Consider the following 19,595-nt stretch of genomic DNA (forward strand, 5'->3'; position numbering starts at 1 on the left):
TCGGCAACACCGGAATACAAGAATTGATGTAAATTATGTTCACAGCCATTTGATGTGCTATTACTATGCACCACTACGAGGGTACACCAAAGCACTACTGCTGAGTCAAATAGAGCTACCAGCTAGTGAATTTGAATTTATCTCCCCAGTGTTTGATAAGATTTGCTCCAGATAAGGTGTAATTGGTACACACAAACCCTTTAAATCTCCTTTTCTATAATTAAACAAATTAAGAATGTATAAATATGCAAATCTATTTTTTTACTTCAAAGTAAAAAAAGAAACAATTCATTTTTCCAGCTTCAAAGAGTGCCAAGTGCTTCTTCTCTCCAGCAAAATCTTTGGAACAACATATTTATATTTATATACTCAAATAAACAAAAACAAATCCATACCTGTGAAACCAACAAACATTGGACATTTTGTTAAAAAAAAAAAAGCCGAACTATAAGGCTTAAAGCAGACAGTGCTTCTGTGAGCTAACTTTTACATTAACAACCTTACATGACAATGAGAAAACAGCAAATCTGCATATTTAAGATCAAAGCAATAACAATTTGTCACTTTGCCTGAAAAAAAAATACTGAAACCATGAGGCATTATACTATGTATAACTGTGCATGTGACAAATAAAACCTATCTTATCTTAGGCTTTGAGCCCAAAGTGCTTCCGTCAACTAACATTAAATATTTAAAATGAAAATAAAGAAAAACAGTAATTCCTCAGATTTCAGAACATATGAAAATCAACAGGCTTTCAGTCTAAGGTGCCACTCGTGTCAACTAGCATTTCTATTTACATTATTAAATGACACAGAAATTAAATCCTCACATTTTAGAGATTAAAGCCAGCACCTCTACATCTGTGTTATTTTTTTGTATGCAAGTTTTGCTCTTCTGTCTTTGAGACACGCAAATTTCTCAATGACTCTATGGTTAAAATCTGGGTTCTCCCTGACAAGTTTCTTTTCCATAGAGAGCATGGCCAGTGCATTAAGACGATCCTGTGACATCGCGTTCCTGAGGAAGGTCTTGATTCTTTTTAGTGTTGAGAAGCACCTCTCAGATTCAGCTGTCGTCATTGGAGTCGTGATGAGGATCTTCAGGAGAGACACAGTCTCTGAGAAGGTGTCCTGAAGATTGTTGCTCATGAAGAGCTGGTACAGAGCCACAGCAGCATTGCAACTCCTGAACTCTGTGTTGCTGAAGATGAGCGACAGTTCAGTTTTCAGCTTGCCCTTGTTCAGCATTGGATAGGCCTCCATAGTGGTCTTGAGCGCTGCTTCAGGGAACTGGCTGTTGTACTCCTGGAATCTGTCTCCTTGCAGTAGTGTAGCATTGATTAGGTGTTTGGTGAAGGCAAACCTCTCTTTTGCATGGCCCAGGATTGTGTCACAAACCTATAAAGAAAGACACACATTATATCACACAGAACCTACATAAAAGTGTTTTGTCCAGTTGTTCACATAACAGCTTACTATGAATATAACACTGTAAAAGACCATACAACACACTCAGGTTATGTCCATATTGTTGAATCTTATTTGGAAAATGTTTACCTACAACAGAATAGCATATACTTTATTGGAAAAATTGGAGATTTGGAAATATGGTTGTGGACACCCTCATGTCCCTCTTTAATTTACCAAGTTTCAAACATGTTACTTTACAGAGGAAAATAACAGACTTCAGCCTTGAATACCAGTGTTAATTCAACACAGATAATCAATTATTGTTGCTGACATATGTGTATGCACTAGCAGCTGTTGTGCAGTTGAATTCTGTGTTTCATAAACGCCCTGCTATCTACATGTGGCAGTTTGTCCAACAGGTTTATCAGCGCTACATGGAGCCATGTTGTTCAGATTGCTAAGGCCAGGAGGAACCGCTGCCAGTTAATATTAGATTTATTTATGAAGCTGTGTGACCTGATGAGTGGTGAGAAAAGTTTTGATTGTTCAGGGGCCTGTTTCACGAAGCAGGTTCAAGAAACTCTGAGTTTCTCTCACAACTCTGAGCTGATCCACTCTGAGATAGAAAACTCTGAGTTTTCGGTTTCACAACGGCTGGTTTGAGTTGGTTTAATTAACTCGGAGTAATTTGACCCGGAGTCAAGCGCGTGCACCGTAACTCTGAAAAGACAGCATCAATAGAACCCCGATTTGACGAGTCACCATGGAAATGGGGATGCGAAAGGCTGCGTTTTTGAACTGGAAGTTTTTAACGCGCTCATATGGCGAGTTTGAACACGTTTTTAGAAAGAACTGCAACACCGCTGCAGCTGCAAAAAAGAGGGAGACGGCGTGGAGAACATTGTTGCCCGGGTCAATGCGGAAGTTTAAATGGAGTCCTTTGTAATCGTAATAATATTGCAGGGAATAACTGTCTGAATGGCAGCCGAGTAAGTTATTTCATTTAGGTGAAATCTCGCCTTCTTTCATTATATATATATCAAATCTTTTTTTCCTACCGAGCCCCGGAAGGGACATGTCCATATGGCGAAGCGACAATGAAGGACACTCACCCGGACGAGAATTTTATTGAGTTTTATTTTGAAATCGGCCTGAAATACACAGACATTCAAGCAGTGCGATGCGCTAAGAGTCTGCCATGCAGACCAGCGATCCTGATAATGGTAAGTTTTATTTCTCCAACATCCTGCTGTTATCCTACTATGAATACGCTAGCTACAACAGTCCCACATCAGTATTATGAACGTTCCGCCAGCTAGCGCGGTCCGGACACCGGATCACTGATTAGAGGTTGGCTTTGAACTATTGTTTGGCAGCCAGTTAGCCGCTGGTAAGCTAACAAGCTATGAAACAACTCCTTATAAAACCGGAGGAAAGCAGCAGCAAAATTTCAGTCCAAGACCTGTATTCAGAACCTCCCACGCTGTTACACAATGATCCATTAATCATATTACTGAACTATATGGTTATCATTGAAATTTTCCTTGAAGAACCAGTGAACTCTTTGCGAACACATTTTAATTTATGTGTTGATTATGTTTCGTATCAGTAATACAAGTCTAAAAAACCGATTCAAATGATCAAGTTAACACAATGAAGTAAAGAGTACTGGTAATCTGCAGCTATTTTCATAATTTCAAGGTAAAATTCTGATGTGTGATTTTCTAGCTTTGCAGATGTGGAAATCCAATGCACTGATTTCTTATACACAGATGCTTTTGGTGTTTTTTGTTGTAAAATAAAACAAGGCATTTGTCACTGTTGGAAATGATTACAGGTATTATTTGTAACACTTTCTAACATTGTATGGACAAAGCAATAAATCAGTTAATGGATAAAATCATTTGTATTACAGATGCTATCAACAGCATGTCTTGTTCATTTTATTTAGTTGTCAGCCTTGGATGATGAGGTCCAGTTACCAGGAGCACTAGTCTGCAGCTTACTGGTTCCGTCCTGCAGCTCCTCCACGCTGTCCTCCTCTCTACAGACCAAATCAAGATCTGTTTAGACTATGCAGACATCAACATGATCAGTATGTTATCTTTTGACCCATCCTAAAATCACAAAATAGAACATTTACTTTAAGTTAACTGTGTTTATGAAAATAGAAAATAATTACTGACAACTAGTACTTTTTGGTGCTTTTATGCAGGAAAAGGGAACCAGGAAGCTGCTGTGGATCCTCTGCAGTATCTGGAGAGGTCAGAGGAACGGTTCTTGGAACAGATCGGAAGACACCAAGACGTGACCTCTGCCATTCTCCAGAACATCCAGAAGATGAATGAAAACCTTGGTTGCACTGATGGGACGCATGGTGTCGGTGCTGGAGCAACTGTCCCAGAATTAAACTGCATTGTTGACTATTGGCTTTTCTAGAAAATAAATCTTTTTTAGTACTTCACCTGTTTTGTATTTTACCCATGCACTTTGGGTGAATAAACAGAAATTTGTGATGAGAGATGCAAATTTTGTCTATAATGTACAGAGACTTTATTCAGTGTTCAGTGCACGCTTTTGTTACACACATTTTGACAGATAAGCAGTTGTGCTTTTCAAGCAGATTTTAGTCAGAAACATCAGTAGCATATGTTTTTTTTTTACTGTTACACCAATCTAGGTAGATAAACTGCACTACTGCAGCAGATATATTATTGAAATGTGCTTCTATTATGTGTCTACATACACTGCTCACAAATAGTTATTCAACTTTTGGGTGAAATTGATGGAAAATATAAAAAGTGCATGCTGTAGTGATATATCATAAAAGTAGGGTATTTAACTAGAAACATGCAATAGTGATTTCCTCATCTCAAAAAAATTTATTGAATCAAAAGCTAACAACAGTGGAGGGTATGTCACAATAAAAATGTCTCAGTTTGGACAGAACAGCAGCCTTCAGCTGAAATCCAGTACAATTGTGTCCCACCAGTGGCGTGATCATGGATGTGTCCAGGCAGCAGCTGACCTCTGCCTCGTAATTTGCCTTAAGACCAGCTATAAAGATAAACATAGATATTATCATTATCATCAACATATGGTGCATGTGTTTAACCTTTAAGCTATGTAGGGATGCAAATGTAGTCGAAGCTAAGTAGCTAAGCTAATGCTAACACGTTCAGTGTTCAGAATCAAAACATCTCTAAAAATTACCTGTTTTCTCAAACGTAGTCGCCGTTCCCTGTGACAACCATGAAGACAGATAGATAATCACAGAAGAGCTCATCTGAAGAGCAAATGTCCAATAAGGTTCCTGTTTTTGTTTGCCATGTCCTTCCAGGGCACAGTAGGAAAAAGTCTGAATATATGGAATGAAACTTTGAATAGATGGAATGAAAATCTGAACATTCTATATTCCGACTTTCATTATATATATATATCGACTTTCATTATATATATATCAACTTTCATTATATATATATATCAAGTTTCATTATATATATATATATCAAGTTTCATTATATATATATATCGACTTTCATTATATATATATCAAGTTTCATTATATATATATCAAGTTTCATTATATATATATATCAACTTTCATTATATATATATCAACTTTCATTATATATATATCAAGTTTCATTATATATATATCGACTTTCATTATATATATATATCAAGTTTCATTATATATATATCGACTTTCATTATATATATATCAAGTTTCATTATATATATATCAAGTTTCATTATATATATATCGACTTTCATTATATATATATCAAGTTTCATTATATATATATCGACTTTCATTATATATATAATTTCCTAAACGGCATGCCATATATATATATATATATATATATATATATATATATATATATATATGATTATTTAGTTGTCTTTTGTGTCTTTTTTTGTCTTTTGGCCCCTTCACACCACAACAGACCTTGTAACTGTAAGTAGGCAACACTCCAAAGATTTATCCAAATGGAAGTTTAAGTTTACTGAAACATGTCACTGATCTAGGATGAAGAGGATGAAACTGTGTCTGCTGCCTTTACAGAGGGGGATCCAGAAAGGCATACAGAGGTATGTTACTGATTGTTCTCTTCCCATTCACATTTTGGGTGGAATATAGAGTGTGACATTTAGCCTACACTGAAGTATTGCACATTCTCATCCTTTTTAACAGAGCATGGCTGGACAGCAGCAGGATGGTCCCTCAACTTCCACTGCACAGACTGTCACAGTGAGATGGATGTTCAGGAAACACCAGAGGTTCATTCTGTGGAATTCATGTGCAACTGTATAATTTAATGTCCTCTATGTATTCCCAGTTATCAGTATAACAGATTTACAAACTGCATTTGCTGAGAAAAATCCAAAGAACAGATTAGGAGGGCAGATCTGGAAATTGAAATACTGGAGCACAAGTTAGAGGTTGGTGATGGTCACAGGTGAATAATGTTAACTACTGGAACATGAACTGAACTATCTCTTTTATTTGTAGGAAATAAAGAAGACCAAATGAAATGTGTATCATGTCTTTATTTGCTGTGGTGGTGATGATGGCGACTTAAACTCTAAAGTGATTATTGCATACGGTGTCTCTGACTGCTCTGCTGTCCTGGATAACTGCAGGTGGATGGAGTCATCATCTGGGTCTTCAGTTTGTAGGGCAGGGTGTTGCTCTCCTCTAATAGTGGTAATATTATGAAGAATAACATATGCCACAGTAATATCACAGGCCCTCTCAGGGGTCACCCTGAGGAGACGTAGGCGCTGGAAACGGGCTTTCAGCAGGCCTATGGCCATCTCCACCTGGGCGCTGGTCCTGCAGTGAGCCTGGTTGAAGTTCTGTTGGGGGCCTGGTTCAGGGTCAGGGTATGAGGTCATCAGCCTGGGTTGGCATGGTAACCCCTGTCACCCAGCAGAAGGCCATCAAACTCTCCTGTAAAGTATAGTGGATACATCAGAGTATATTAAAGGAGAGAGACAAGAGAATTCTATTGTGAAAATCTTTAGGCTGCTGACCATGCTGCAGTCTGTTGCTCAGGTTAGACTCTCCATAAATCCTGGAGTCATGAACAGACCCAGGTAACGTGGCCTCCACATTAGAAATGATGTGTGCAGCATCACATATGATCTGGACAGTGCAGAGAATGACAGATGTTGAACTATGATGCAGTCTTTAACATTTAGAAACAGTAGTCAGTCTACCTGTAGCCTATCTGCACATTTATGCTGTGAATGGACTTCCTATTCAAGATGTGAGGGAGCTGTAATGGGGATGTGTGTGCATCTATGCATCCAATCACACTGGGAAATCCTAAAAGAAATTAAAATGACTAATCCCAGTCTGAGGTTGCAGCACGATGTCATTAACAGAATATGATTTAAAATGAATTTAACAGATCTCTACATCATTCACCTGCAATCCTATGGAACTCCTCCTTGATGCTCTGACAGATTTATGTCCAGGGAATACCACAATGATGGTAAAAGTTGTTTCAGGGCCAGGAACACTTTTCTGAATGTCCTCCATATAGTTGCCTTACTCTGCATCTCTGACATTATATAAAAACTTCCATTTGCAAAGAACCGCAGCGCAACACACAATATCTGCTGGATGTGAGAGCATGACTTCGGCTGGTAATGTAAATGTAAGGACGGATTAGGTTGTTTATGTAGATTATGGACTTGAAACGATTACGAAACGGTACCGCTCAAACCGATAATTGTCCGGAAATGCAAGAATATTTATGCTCGGTCTGATAACAATCTACCGACGAATATTTAATTATCTGTGCAGTACTGCTGCTCCTTTATCCACTGGATCGTTAATAAAAGCTGTTCTACACCAAAACTCGGTTGCTTACTGACTGAATGAATGAGAAAATGAAACCACGTGTGTGGCTGAAAGAGGGCGGAGACAGAGAGAAACTCGAGGTTTTCTCAGATAAACCTGCTGGCGACCAGGTTCAACTCATAGAGTCTGTTACTGCGGTAACTGACCGAGAGTTGAAGTTACCCCTCTTTGTGAAACAGGCTCGAGTTACTAACCTGGCAATAGCCAGATTAATAATTGTGTAGTACTTGATAGTACTCCACAATATCAATCTGGGATTGCTCCATGTAAATCCGTTCGGAGGAAAGAGGCACGGATTTGACAATGCAACAGTATGTCCCGCCTCTGACAGGTTTGTTTTTAGCCAATCGCGGGATCTTCACAACGAGCGGAGCCAATTGGTAGATTAAACTCTTACCAAAACCCGTAGGTAAAAAAGCACAAACATCTTTACCATCCAGAAATGCGCAAAGCACCTCTCATTGTTCTTCCTTTAAAGAAGCGATAGGAGATTCAGCTAAAACTGACTTAATAGCAGCATCTACACGATCGTTGTCCTCCGTTGCCATGTTTGTTTTGATCTACTGGCGCTTGGTGTCGTCTTCACACCCGAATATCCCGCTCCACACACGAATACTGCTGCGTGATTGGCCCGTGCCAACTTGGCTCTGTACAAACAGTGAATGCGGGAGCGGTGCAAGATGGTTTCTTGAGAGATTTGTGAACTCACAAATATCGCAAGAAATCAACTCAACGCAAGGTTATCGAGTTACCCCTGTCTCAGGGTTAAGTTACCTCGCTTCGTGAAACGGAAAACTGAGTTTCCCTCATTTCTGGATTAAGAAACTCAGAGTTTTCAGTGAACCTGCTTCGTGAAACAGGCCCCAGGTCACCAGAGAGACGACGTCCACATATATATATAGAAAGGAATAACAACAGGAAGGACAACAGTCACAGACATATCGTCGGATACTAAGTTACCAGAGCCTCAGCTTTGATCTCACCTCTGTAGCTATCCTCTGTAGTTCATCTGGTCCCAGTGTGCGGCGCTTCTTGGCCAGCTGCTGCTGAGGCACACAGCTGTGATGTTCTTCACTGACAGTAGGGAGGGAGTCTCTGACCAGCCCCTGAAGAGAAAAAAATTAAACTTTAGTTGCCAGGAAACAGAACGAAATTAAGTACATTAACTATCATAAATAATGACTTATTATGGTTAACATTAATCAGAAGTTTTTTTTATTACAGTCATGTGATGCGCACATGACTGAGTGTGAGTTTTTCATTTCACACAAATTATCCACCAATAAATAATGATGGAAACAAAATCATTGTCAAAATCAATCATTGTTACTCATCACTAATACATCCAAGACTGCATTAGTTTTGAATATTTCCTTTAGCATTAAGTGTTTGGGTAAAACTCAGTATATTTTATTTTTTCACAATAAGCAATAGTGATATAATGTAAATGAACTGGGAATTAAAGGTAATAAAGAAAATGTTAATATTCTGAAAATGATCAGTTCAATCAAAACTTTTATTATCTGGACTGATGGTTTAAAAATCTAACTATGTAGGAGGAAAATTATATTATTATATAATAATTTTATTACAGTTTTTTGACTTGGACATTTTTGTCCCATAGTACTGCGTATGACACTTTTTGTGAGAGGATGCATAAGGGTTTAATATGGTTACATACAAATGTATTTACCTGATCATCTGCACGTTGTCAGTGAAATGCTGCGTCACTCTGTGGACAAAGACCGAATCGATTGACCTCTTCTGGAGTTGGCTGTAGAGCATGTCCACATGAGGCATGATGCGGTGGAAAAGCTCCAGGAAGAAGCAGAAGGTAGCATCCTCCAGGAGTCTCACAAAACCTCCAGCTTCACGGACAGTGGTAGGATCAAAGTCACCTGAGTCCCTGATGGTTTCGAAGCACTGAAGGAGGTCGTGTTTGTGCTCAAAGAAAGTGTTGACAGCACGGCTGTGGAAGTTCCACCTTACTGTGCTTGCTCTAGGAAGCCTGTGTCCCACCACTCTGTCAAGTACACTGGTTCTCTTGGGGGATCTTGGAAAAAAATCCTGAGAATCCAGCTAGGTCAGAGAAGAACTGACCAACTTTTGGGATACTGGATGTCAACTGCTGCATGATAATGTTGAGTTGGTGAGCATAGCAGTAGACATAGTGTGCATTCGCATACACATCGCTTACTTTCTTCTGTACACCACCTGTGGCTCCTCTCATGACACTCGCACCATCATAGGCCTGGGAGATGAGCTTGCTCTTCTGGTCATCAGGGAGAATGAGGCTCAGCCTCTCCAAAAGAGCTGTGGCACTGGACTCAGCTGTGGCAGATCGCAGAGGTATAAACTCAAAAAAATCTCTCCTGCACTTCATTCATTTTGTCGATGTAGCGGATCACAAGAACAAGCTGACACTGGGTGGAGATGTCCATTGTTTCATCAGCCTGGATGGATATGAAGTCTACACACTGAATTTCCTCAATAATGGACTCTCTCAAACCTGCCAGCATGCAGTCAAGGAGTTCATTCTGCACTGTTTTGGATATCCCTTTAAACACAGTGGCAGTCTGAAGGTGCTCATGGACAGCTGCATCTTGCTACAAAATCCATCAGCCCTCTGAAAACACCTGGATTTTCTGAGCTTTCACTCTCATCATGGCCTCTCAGGGCGAGCTCAAAGGCACCACAGAACTTAATGCAGTCTATTATTTTAGACAGCACATGCCTATTTTTGTCGACCTATGTTTACGGATGCCTATCCTGTAGCCATCATCAAGCTGAGCTGCTATGTTAGCTCTCCCAAACATGCCCAGACGCTTAGCATTTTCCATGTGGCTCCTAGCTTGCTAATGCCTTCTTACTTTCTCAGAAAAATGCTTTAAATCCACCATACCTGCTCCTTCACTCTCAGTTTCTCCTGCAGTGTTCTCCTCTCGAACGGCATTGTTTTCAGTGACTTCACTGAATTTTCTCTCTCCATGAGTGCGCCCCGGACCACTATTAGTAACTGTAGACAACGTCGGACGTTTCTAATCTGACTTTTTATTACAAATTATACATTTTAGTAACTCTCTACAGGCTCTATTATCCATTTTGCTTGTTAAAAACATTGGATATACATGTAAATGTAATTTTAAAAACGTTTTATTAAAGGAAGGGCTGTAACTCTACATGATGTGAGACAGAGGGGGCGGTGCCCTAGCGCCCTCTATTGACCAGCCGCCCCTGTTTATTACCCCAACAATTTAGACAATAACAAAGATAGCCCCAAATAATCAAAACTGACAAAGTCAGTAGCGGGTGATTCCACAATTTGCCGCAATGACAGCTTTAGCCTTGAGCTAAATCTGGCATATTTACATCGTTGTATGTTCATTAATATGCACTGTCCCATTCAAATAAAATAATAAATGAAATGAATGAAATGAGCTTGACAGCGACATCTCATGCTCCTCATGAGCCTCATGATGTTGTTCTGAGGCAATGCACTCCACTCCTCCACAAGCGCTACACGCAGTTCTGCCAGGTCACGTGGGCGTGGGGTACGAGCAGTGGCGGCTGGTGTGTATACAGACAGACAGTACTCTTCTGTTGAAGATTACTTTGCATGAATATGAAACAGGCCTGGACAAAAATGATGGTACCCTTAACTTAATATTTTGTTGTACAACCTTTTAAACCAGTCACCTCAGTCTGGTGATTTCTGCAACTCTCAGTGAGATTTCTGCACATGTCGACTCCTGGTGAGCAAACTGCTCCAGCTGTCTCAGGTGTGAAGGCTGTCCTTCTCCAGACTGCATGTTTCAGCTGCTTCCACAGATGTTCAGTAGAATTCAGATCAATAGAGGGTGCTCGGGCACCGCCCGAGCACCTGAAGTGGAGGCCACTTCAGAAAAGTTCAGTGCATAACTGTGTGTCACTCTTCATCTGTTACGTGCCCTCCTACTCTCGTGTTTCTTTATTTTCTCGGATAAATGTTTCATATCTCTTACTCCTAAAAGAGTCCATGCCGTGTCTGTCCCAGCCGTTTTATAGAGCAAACACGGGAAGCAATATAAAGCATTTGCATGACTAGATCCGGCTAGCCAAGCCTTCCTCTTGTCACTGTGCCTGTGTCACAGTTATCCACCGCACTCACGCATGCTCACTTGGCTTGGGCAAAATCGATTTTGCCCCTCTGGGCATCAGATTTGATGCTGCTGATTGGATAATTTTCTGTTGCTATGTCGAATCTCTTGTCGGTAATTGGTTGCTCTGCCGCACTTGAGGGGCGATTTCTCTGGCGCCCCAGCAGCTCAGCAGAGATGAGCAGGAAACTATTTTCCCAAAAATTCTATTTAATATTTTGTACATGACATGTAATTGTGAATTTAAACATGTATGGTGCTAAAAATAACTGATTATTGTTTATTTTAAAAAATATTTATTTCAAAAATAAAAAATCAAAAACACCGGGGGGGCGGCGCCCGAGTACCCTCTATTGGCCAGCCGCCACTGGGTACGAGCATCCAGTCGCTGCTTCAGCTGGTCCCAGACATGTTCTGTGGGGTTTAGTCAGGGGACATTGCTGACCATACCATATGAGGCACTCCGACTTTCTGAAGTCGAGCTGTGACAATTCTGGCACCATGTGCTGGAGCATTATCATCCATGAACAGAAAGTTGGGTGTGTGCTGGGGGAATTGGGGGATGATGATGGGTTCTATGATGTCTCTAAGGTAAGAACATGCAGTGACTGAGCTATCTACAATCACCAAATCTGTTTTGCGCTGACTGGTGATGCCTGCCCAGACTGTTGCACCTCCTTCACCAAAGCCAACCCTGGGGACCATGTTGACCTCGGTGTATCGCTAACCTTGCTGTCTGGTGACCATCATTTCTGTACAAGGTGACCCGACACTCATCAGTGAACAGGACGGTAGACCACGGTTGCATTGTCCAGGTCACATGGTCTTGTGTCCACTGCAAACGGTCTCGGCGATGTCTTGGTGTCAGTGGAGTCACCTGGAACGGTCATCTGGCATTCAAGCCAAAGTGGTGGAGTTGGTTGAAAATGGTTTGTCTGGAAACCCTAGTACCCCTCAGTTCTCGTAAACGGACCTGCAACTGTGTGACAGTTGCTTAACGTTGTCTGAGTGCATAGGTCATTATTGCAGTCCATCACTCGTGGGGCTCCACTCCTGGGTCTGTCATCAACACTGCCAGTAGTTCTGTGTCTTGCTGCAAGTCTGCTGCTGACATTTTAAAACACATCAAGTTCACGAGCAACATCTGAGCCACCTTTTGCTGAAACATGATGTTCAGGCGTGCTGATCGTCTGTTAAGTGTGGTTTTGTGTTCATGGCTGCTTGAATGATGAACTGGGAATAACTTACTGACAATAATAGCTTTTTATACCCCCAGAACGTTGAAATTTATGCCACATTGATAAAGGTTGTCTTTTTGTATTTTTTTTGTATTGGTCCCAGTATGTAAGGCACACTGTGAGACCATTACACGGAATACACAAAAGGAGGTGTGTCGAGCACCCTAATACAATTGCCTCCCTATCCACAAAATCACTGAAATCCACTGAAGAAATGCTATTTTTGCATTTTTTGGAGAATGTGGCAGGTCAAAGTAAGTGAGATCTTCTAATGTCAGCCACTACTGTTTACATGACTTTGGCTTACTTAACATCTCCACATCTGGATATTTGTTTGGATAAATGATCACACGTCAATTTAAATCATTTTACACTTGAACAGTTAACAAAACAGCAGAATGAATATTTTCTGTTACAGGTGAATTGTCTTTTTACTAATGTTTGCCTGTTATTGGTAAAGGATGGTGATGATATCCATCCATCCTCAGTACATCCTTCCAATCTGTCAGCCTGAATAAGATGAATTTAATTGTCTCCTGGGGACAAATACAGTTTTCTGAATCTGAATCTATAAACCTTCCTTTTCCATTTCATGGCTTACAAACAACAAAAAATTCAGTCAACACAACCCTGTGGTCTCGGTCCACTTGTAGAGTTTTAATGAACAAACAGATACGCCAGTGTTACACACACCAAGAGGCTGAGGGGAGTAAATGCCATAATAAATTTGTCACCAGTCTAATACTTCATACGGCAGAATAAATTATACTATGATGAGATAAATACATGCCAAACTCAAAACTTAACAAAACAAGCAGAGAAAGGACCAAGAAGTAAACAGGAGGGGTATGAATAAAACATTATCTGTACATTTAATACTGAATGTTCTTGGTTGAGCTTGGTTTGCTATCAGTGAAAAAATATATTTACACAAGATAGAAGGTTAAAACAATTAGTGTCCAATGGGGTTTTCATGGCTCTTGTAGCAGTGCAGATGGGGAAAAATGATGATTGCCATATGAATACATGGGCACCAATATCCAGTGGAATGCAAAGGAACTAATCAAATTCAGACTTCTTAGTTCTGTTTCATGGCATCATCTTAAAATTCACAATAGAATGATTAAACACTGTATGTCTCTCTGGAATGCCATCAAAAGCAGAAAAAATGTAAAAGATAAAATGTAAAACTCTATTTTATTAAAGCGGATGTATTTTAATTGATCGAGGCTTGTTAATGAATGGAATGATTCTGTTGAGTCTCTGTTTGTCCTCCAGCCCATTTGCAAATAAGTGGTTTCCACAAAGAAGCAGTACACAAAGCTCAATATAGTGGCATCCTTTTAGCATAGTTGTTCCGCTCCTGAGCAGTGCAGTAGTTCCTGTGGAGGGCATGAGGCAGTGGAATGATGTGGAGCATAGCCCATGGTTAGTACAGGTAGATTTAAATTCTCTAGCAAACCTCCCTCTTTTTTTCTTCACATTCCAAAAGGAATCCCTGAGGAAACTGGTTTATTTTGAAGTTTGTACTTGTATGACCAATTGCTTTATCATTTTTGAGGTTGTTATTACAGAAATCTGTAATTTCTCAATGGCAAAATGCTAATTCATGTTGATGTAAATGAATACTTTCTTAATGCCAAATTGTTTCAAATCCACATTATGAGTTTTGATTAAGTGGCACAAATTTTTATACCAAATGCTAAACGGAAGCCGTTTTTTTCAAATAACGGTTTCGTAAAAACACTGAGCATTTCTATTCTATTATTATTTAGATAAATACCATTTTCACTCAGTAATTATTTTCTGTAATGGAACTGCACAATAATAATAAAGACTTTTTGCAGATATTTCTAGATGTATAAGAATGACATTAAGCGCCTTACTGTAAGGTTTTAATTTTAAACATGTATGCAAAAAATTTAATTTCATTGATGTAGTGTAATACTGTTAAAATGAACACCAAAAAAGAGAAACATTTACTGGATGTACTGCAGAAATGCACAAGGGGCAACACAGGAGCTTATCAGAATTAAGGATGGATTCTTAAACTACAACCTGATATCGTATACTCAAGAGGAAATTATAGTTCTGTAAAGGTATGTCTGTCCAATATAAGACAATAGTGAGGGCCTAGTTCCTCCTGTAGTTGAGGTTCATAAAATCCATTATTTCAGCATTTATCTTCATTAATTGATACAGTCAACAAGTTATAATAAACTCCGGTTTAACTCTCAACTCACTTTTTTTGCAAATCAGTTGTGAAATGTATTGTGGAATACATTTTAAGATTCCAACATAGACTTGTGAACATTTGTTTGGTTTTTAGTTAACAAGTGTTGTTAACTAGTTCAAATGTAACTGCATATATGACTCAACAAGACCCATTGCAAATCTACCACCTAGTGACTGTGTTTTATAGATAACTGCAAGGAGTAGACATTAAATGAACTAGAATTAAAAGAAATGCAAATGAAGAACAGAGCGCCTGGAGAAATGTTTGGATCCAGCCCGATCTCACGAGGATTCGTGAAACTGTCACGTAAATTTTTGTTTCGGTTTCGTGCGCACCAACACAATTTCGTCATGTTTTTCGTGCCGCTCACCACGAAATGCGCACCAATGTATTTTAAATGGCGGACTTTTCGTGCCACTCAGAACGTATTTCAAACGAATGGGTATATTATATTTTTAATGTAAAACCGTGGCGAATCCAACGCTATATTTTGCATGACATCGTCCCTAACGATAACCCTAACCATAATCTAACCATAACCTAACCATAACCCGGTGGTACACTTACCTTTTTGCATAGGAATTTAAAGAATGTCTGACGGCCGCAAACGCGATCACACAAGCAGTATACGCCGATGGACAGCTTAGATCGTCATGAATCCGCCGGTATAAACCGCTTTCAGATGTGATTACCACAGCGGGTTTCGTTGTGAGCAACACGAAAAACATTTCGTGGTGAGCGGCACGAAAAACATGACGAAATCGTGTTGGTGCGCACGAAACCGAAACAAAAACTTACGTGACAGTTTCACGAATCCCCGTGAGACCGGGTTGTTGGATCCAACCAAGTGGGGAGTGAACATCACACTGAATGTCAACTGCTTTATCAAGAGTTTCATCTACAGCCAAGCTCTTCAGGAGGTCTCATTGTTGGTGGAAGGGACTAAATAACAGAGTAATTTCTTCAGGAATGGCTGAATTAATCCATGTCGCTATGGTACAGAGGTGTTATTCTCTCTTGACATACTGACACACGTGTACTTTGGTCGACCCGTGTTCGCTGCCAGTATTTTGTGCTGATATTTAGCTGACTAGCTAAGTTTAAAAAAAATAAAAAAACTTGGAACAATAAAGTAAGCCAAGACCAATCTGTCTAGCTGAGCTAGTTACTTCATGACAGCAGCTTAGAACATTGTTTTTGCTGAATCCAGTGTTTAAAATTCTGACCACCCATCTATCTGTATGTGGTCAGAAATACAACACATAGATATGAGGTAGCATTCATGATTCAAAACTTGTCTGACAACACAATCAGAAAAGTATGCTAATGAATTATGGAGACTAGGAAGTGACTTGTGTTTGCTTAAGCAAATTCTTAAGCTTAATTTCAGGGAAATGTTTGGTCTGAACAACTGCATTTAATGTCAATTTGCTGAAACAATGGATGCAAACAGGTTTCATTCTGAGTACTATCAATGAAGAAAATGAAATGCATTCATGTCCCTTCCAAAATGTTTCAACTTTGCCCTAAAATGCATTCTGTCATCAGCCACACATATATGTGTGTGTGTGTGTATATATATATATGTATATATATATATATATATATGTATATATATATATATATATATATATATATATATATATATATATATGACAGTGTTATTGTTACTATTGTTCCATTGTGGACATTCTTGCAATGTCAAAGCACTCAGGAGCAGATGATAGATATTTTTACTTAATAATAAACATCTTTTTTGGGTTCTGTGAAATTAATTTTAAGTATAATGTCACAAGTTACACTCAAATTGATTGGCTTAGTAATTGTTGCCTGGCAGTCGTTTATATTACTCATGAATAGCTGTCCAGTAAAGTTAAACACTGTGATGCTGCATATTCAAAAAAAAAAAATCTTTTAAAAGAGATGCTAAAAAACACAGTTTTATTTCTAACACTTGAAATTGTTCTCGTGTTTTTGGTTGGTCCCATGGGGTATGCTTCAAGCTTGGACAGCAACATTTTTCAAACTTTAAACCCTGAATAACCACAAACATAAAATACTAGGGGTGTAATGAAATTTCGTGCCACGAAATTTTGCCAAAAAAAAAAAGACAAAATAAAATTAAAAGACGCACGAAATAAAAGCACGAAATAAAAAACGCAAAGTGACGCTGCGCACCACTGAGACCATAGCAAAACACTCGCTTCAAAATGGAGGAGGACGAGGTTGAGGAATTAGCTGATGCTCCTTCGTCAAATAAATCGGTTGTGTGGACCTATTTTGGCTTCCTATGTAAACAACTAGAGAACGGTGAGAAGATTGCAGATAAAACAAAAACCGTGTGCAAAATATGCCGTTACAGTTCGCCGTATACTGGGACGAGTACAACTCCCATGATGAAAATAAGATTTTTGCATAACTTCCTACTGTTGGAGATTTTCTGTAATCTTTATTTCATATTGTGAGTATTTCGTATCGTGAGCCCTGTTTCGTGTTTCGTGAGTTGACCATTTCGTTACACCCCTATAAAATACAGTTTAAAGAAGCTAAATTTCAGCCCAACATATTGTCAATCTGTGCCAGACACTTACACTATTGCATGCTGTCTGGAAGACCAGCATTGTAGGAAAGATGGGGGTTGTGCTGGTGACCCATTGTCATGCTGCTTAATTATGTTAGGCGAGTGCTAGTAGGCCTGGCCAGTCTCGACTTGCAACAGTCCCAGTACAGCTGAGTGGTCAGCCAGCTTCATCCTGCGCTGACTGGAAAGGCTGACGTTCTTTGCCAGGTAATCCACAGCAGCTGGAGGAGATGGAAGACATGACAGAGAGTTAAAGATGATTTGCTAGAATCCTCTCTCAAAACTGCCAAGGCACTCAACTGTTTGTGTCTACTGTCACAACATATAGCAAATTTTGAAGTTAGCCTGGTTAAAATCAATAATATTTCAAATAAAATTGCATTTAGTCTTCTCATTTTGTGTTCTAACCATTTTCTGTGTATTTCATTTATATAGTGGAACTACATTTTTTTATTAATAAAAGAAAGGGAAAAAGTCTCGGAGAAATATCAGTAATGTTCATCTCAGGCAGCCGGAGGCTTGAGTCCCTGTCTGTCTTTGACAGCAGCCAGCAGGCTATCAGAGTGCTGGTAGGGAGTAGAGACAAAGTTAAGGAATTTGTGCTTTACATTGTTGTCAGAGAGGAGCTCAGCCACCCCAGGAGGTTCCATGACTATGCCCTGATGTGATTCAGGGCATAGATTCAGTTCAGGAAAGATATTTTTCTTGGTCATACTTTTCACTTTGTTCTTCTTTAAAAACTCTTGTGATTCTGTCACTGTGCTTTGGATTGTCATGCTGAAATATTCCTTTTCTGCCAAGCTTCTGACGACTGGGCATCACATTGTCAGACATCCTTGGTGCCTATAAATATAAATCTATAAATGTCATTTCTGCAGCCCTTTTTGTACTCATGCAGCCCCATATCATCACACTCCAACCTACTGCTGGACTCTGATAGTCCTGATTGGGTTCTTGCTACACATGCTGAACCCCACCAGAGTTGAATGCATGTATCTTTTTTCTTTTTTTTTTACCAAAGAACAAGCTTCCAATATTCATCTAGTTTCTTTTCATGTTCTTCTGCAAAATTTCATCTTTCAGTTTTGTGCCTAAGAACATGCAAGGCTTTATTTCTTGGATGCTTTTCATGTAGGCTGGCATTATGCAATGTCTTTCGCACTGTCTGAGCTGTCCCACAAACTCTAATTTACACTGACAACCAGAAATCAAAAGCATCTGCCCCTCTTTGTTTCAGACCTACATTGTGCAAGGTGGCACACTATGCATGGTGTCATTTTAGAGGGATAGCTCTGATTAGTGGTGCTGTAGCTCATTGCATATCTTCTGAGTACTACTACAGCCATGTTTTGCTTCATTTTTTGATGGGCATTGATCTTTCTTTTCCATCCTTGTGAAGTCTGACAATCAGATTTTTGAATTCTTCTGACAGTTGTTTTCCATGTGGAGCCATTATGCAGACATGCAGGTAGACAGAGATCAAGGGTTCAAAACTGAGAAAGTTCCAGTGTTCACAGCTTTTATGATGATGTTCATGTAGTTCAGTGCAAAGAACTGTATTCAAATTAAAATTCTAAATGTGTGCCACAAAGAAAAGTAACAGTAGAACTGCTAATGGAGAAAACAAACAAAGTGGTGCTTGTTGTACTTGTATTATTTTCACTGAACTTGGTGTATAAGTAGTATATTAATATTCAGGCAATTTTTTGTGTTTATAATAAATGAAAAGTGAAAATTGAAGTTGTTAAAATTGTAAATAATTGAATATGCATGGAATCAGTGTAGCCTTTCTAATTCTGTGTCCATGGAAATGACAATGTTGTCATAGAGGTATGTTTCCTTATGCAAAAAGTGCAATGCAGTCTATTTCCTTTCTGATAATTGCATTACTGTATAGCACATAAGTTAAGGCAAACTTAATATTTAGGTATTTGTGATGCTATGTCAATATGCAATTCAAAGATAGTGCTGATGTTTTTTTTGTTTTTCTTTTAAGCTAGTTTGGTGGCTGATTTTTGGATTTGCTACATTTACAATGCACTTGCTGCAGTTTTGCAGGCTGTGGCATAAAGGTACAGAACAGTGACCTTCTTCTATTGCTTCATAGTCCAGTT

General features: G+C 39.2%; 1 protein-coding gene and 1 long non-coding RNA gene across 2 annotated transcripts in view; one reads left to right on the forward strand and one right to left on the reverse strand.

Annotated features, from left to right (window-relative positions):
- Window positions 1-2,254: 2,254 nt before the first annotated feature.
- Window positions 2,255-3,474, forward strand: LOC127534373 (uncharacterized). The gene is made up of 2 exons (XR_007942473.1): window positions 2,255-2,635; window positions 3,364-3,474. It is a non-coding gene; the product is annotated as an uncharacterized LOC127534373 (long non-coding RNA).
- Window positions 3,475-13,300: 9,826 nt separating this feature from the next.
- LOC110971370 (paired box protein Pax-7-like) overlaps window positions 13,301-19,595 on the reverse strand; it is a 119,532-nt gene continuing 113,237 nt past the window's right edge. Inside the window, 1 exon segment of the mRNA XM_051949375.1 lies at window positions 13,301-17,702. Within this exon segment, the coding sequence (XP_051805335.1) occupies window positions 17,587-17,702 (116 nt within the window). The 3' untranslated portion in view covers window positions 13,301-17,586.

This window comes from Acanthochromis polyacanthus, chromosome 6 (genome assembly GCF_021347895.1).
Source record: "Acanthochromis polyacanthus isolate Apoly-LR-REF ecotype Palm Island chromosome 6, KAUST_Apoly_ChrSc, whole genome shotgun sequence".
Taxonomy (NCBI): domain Eukaryota; kingdom Metazoa; phylum Chordata; class Actinopteri; family Pomacentridae; genus Acanthochromis; species Acanthochromis polyacanthus.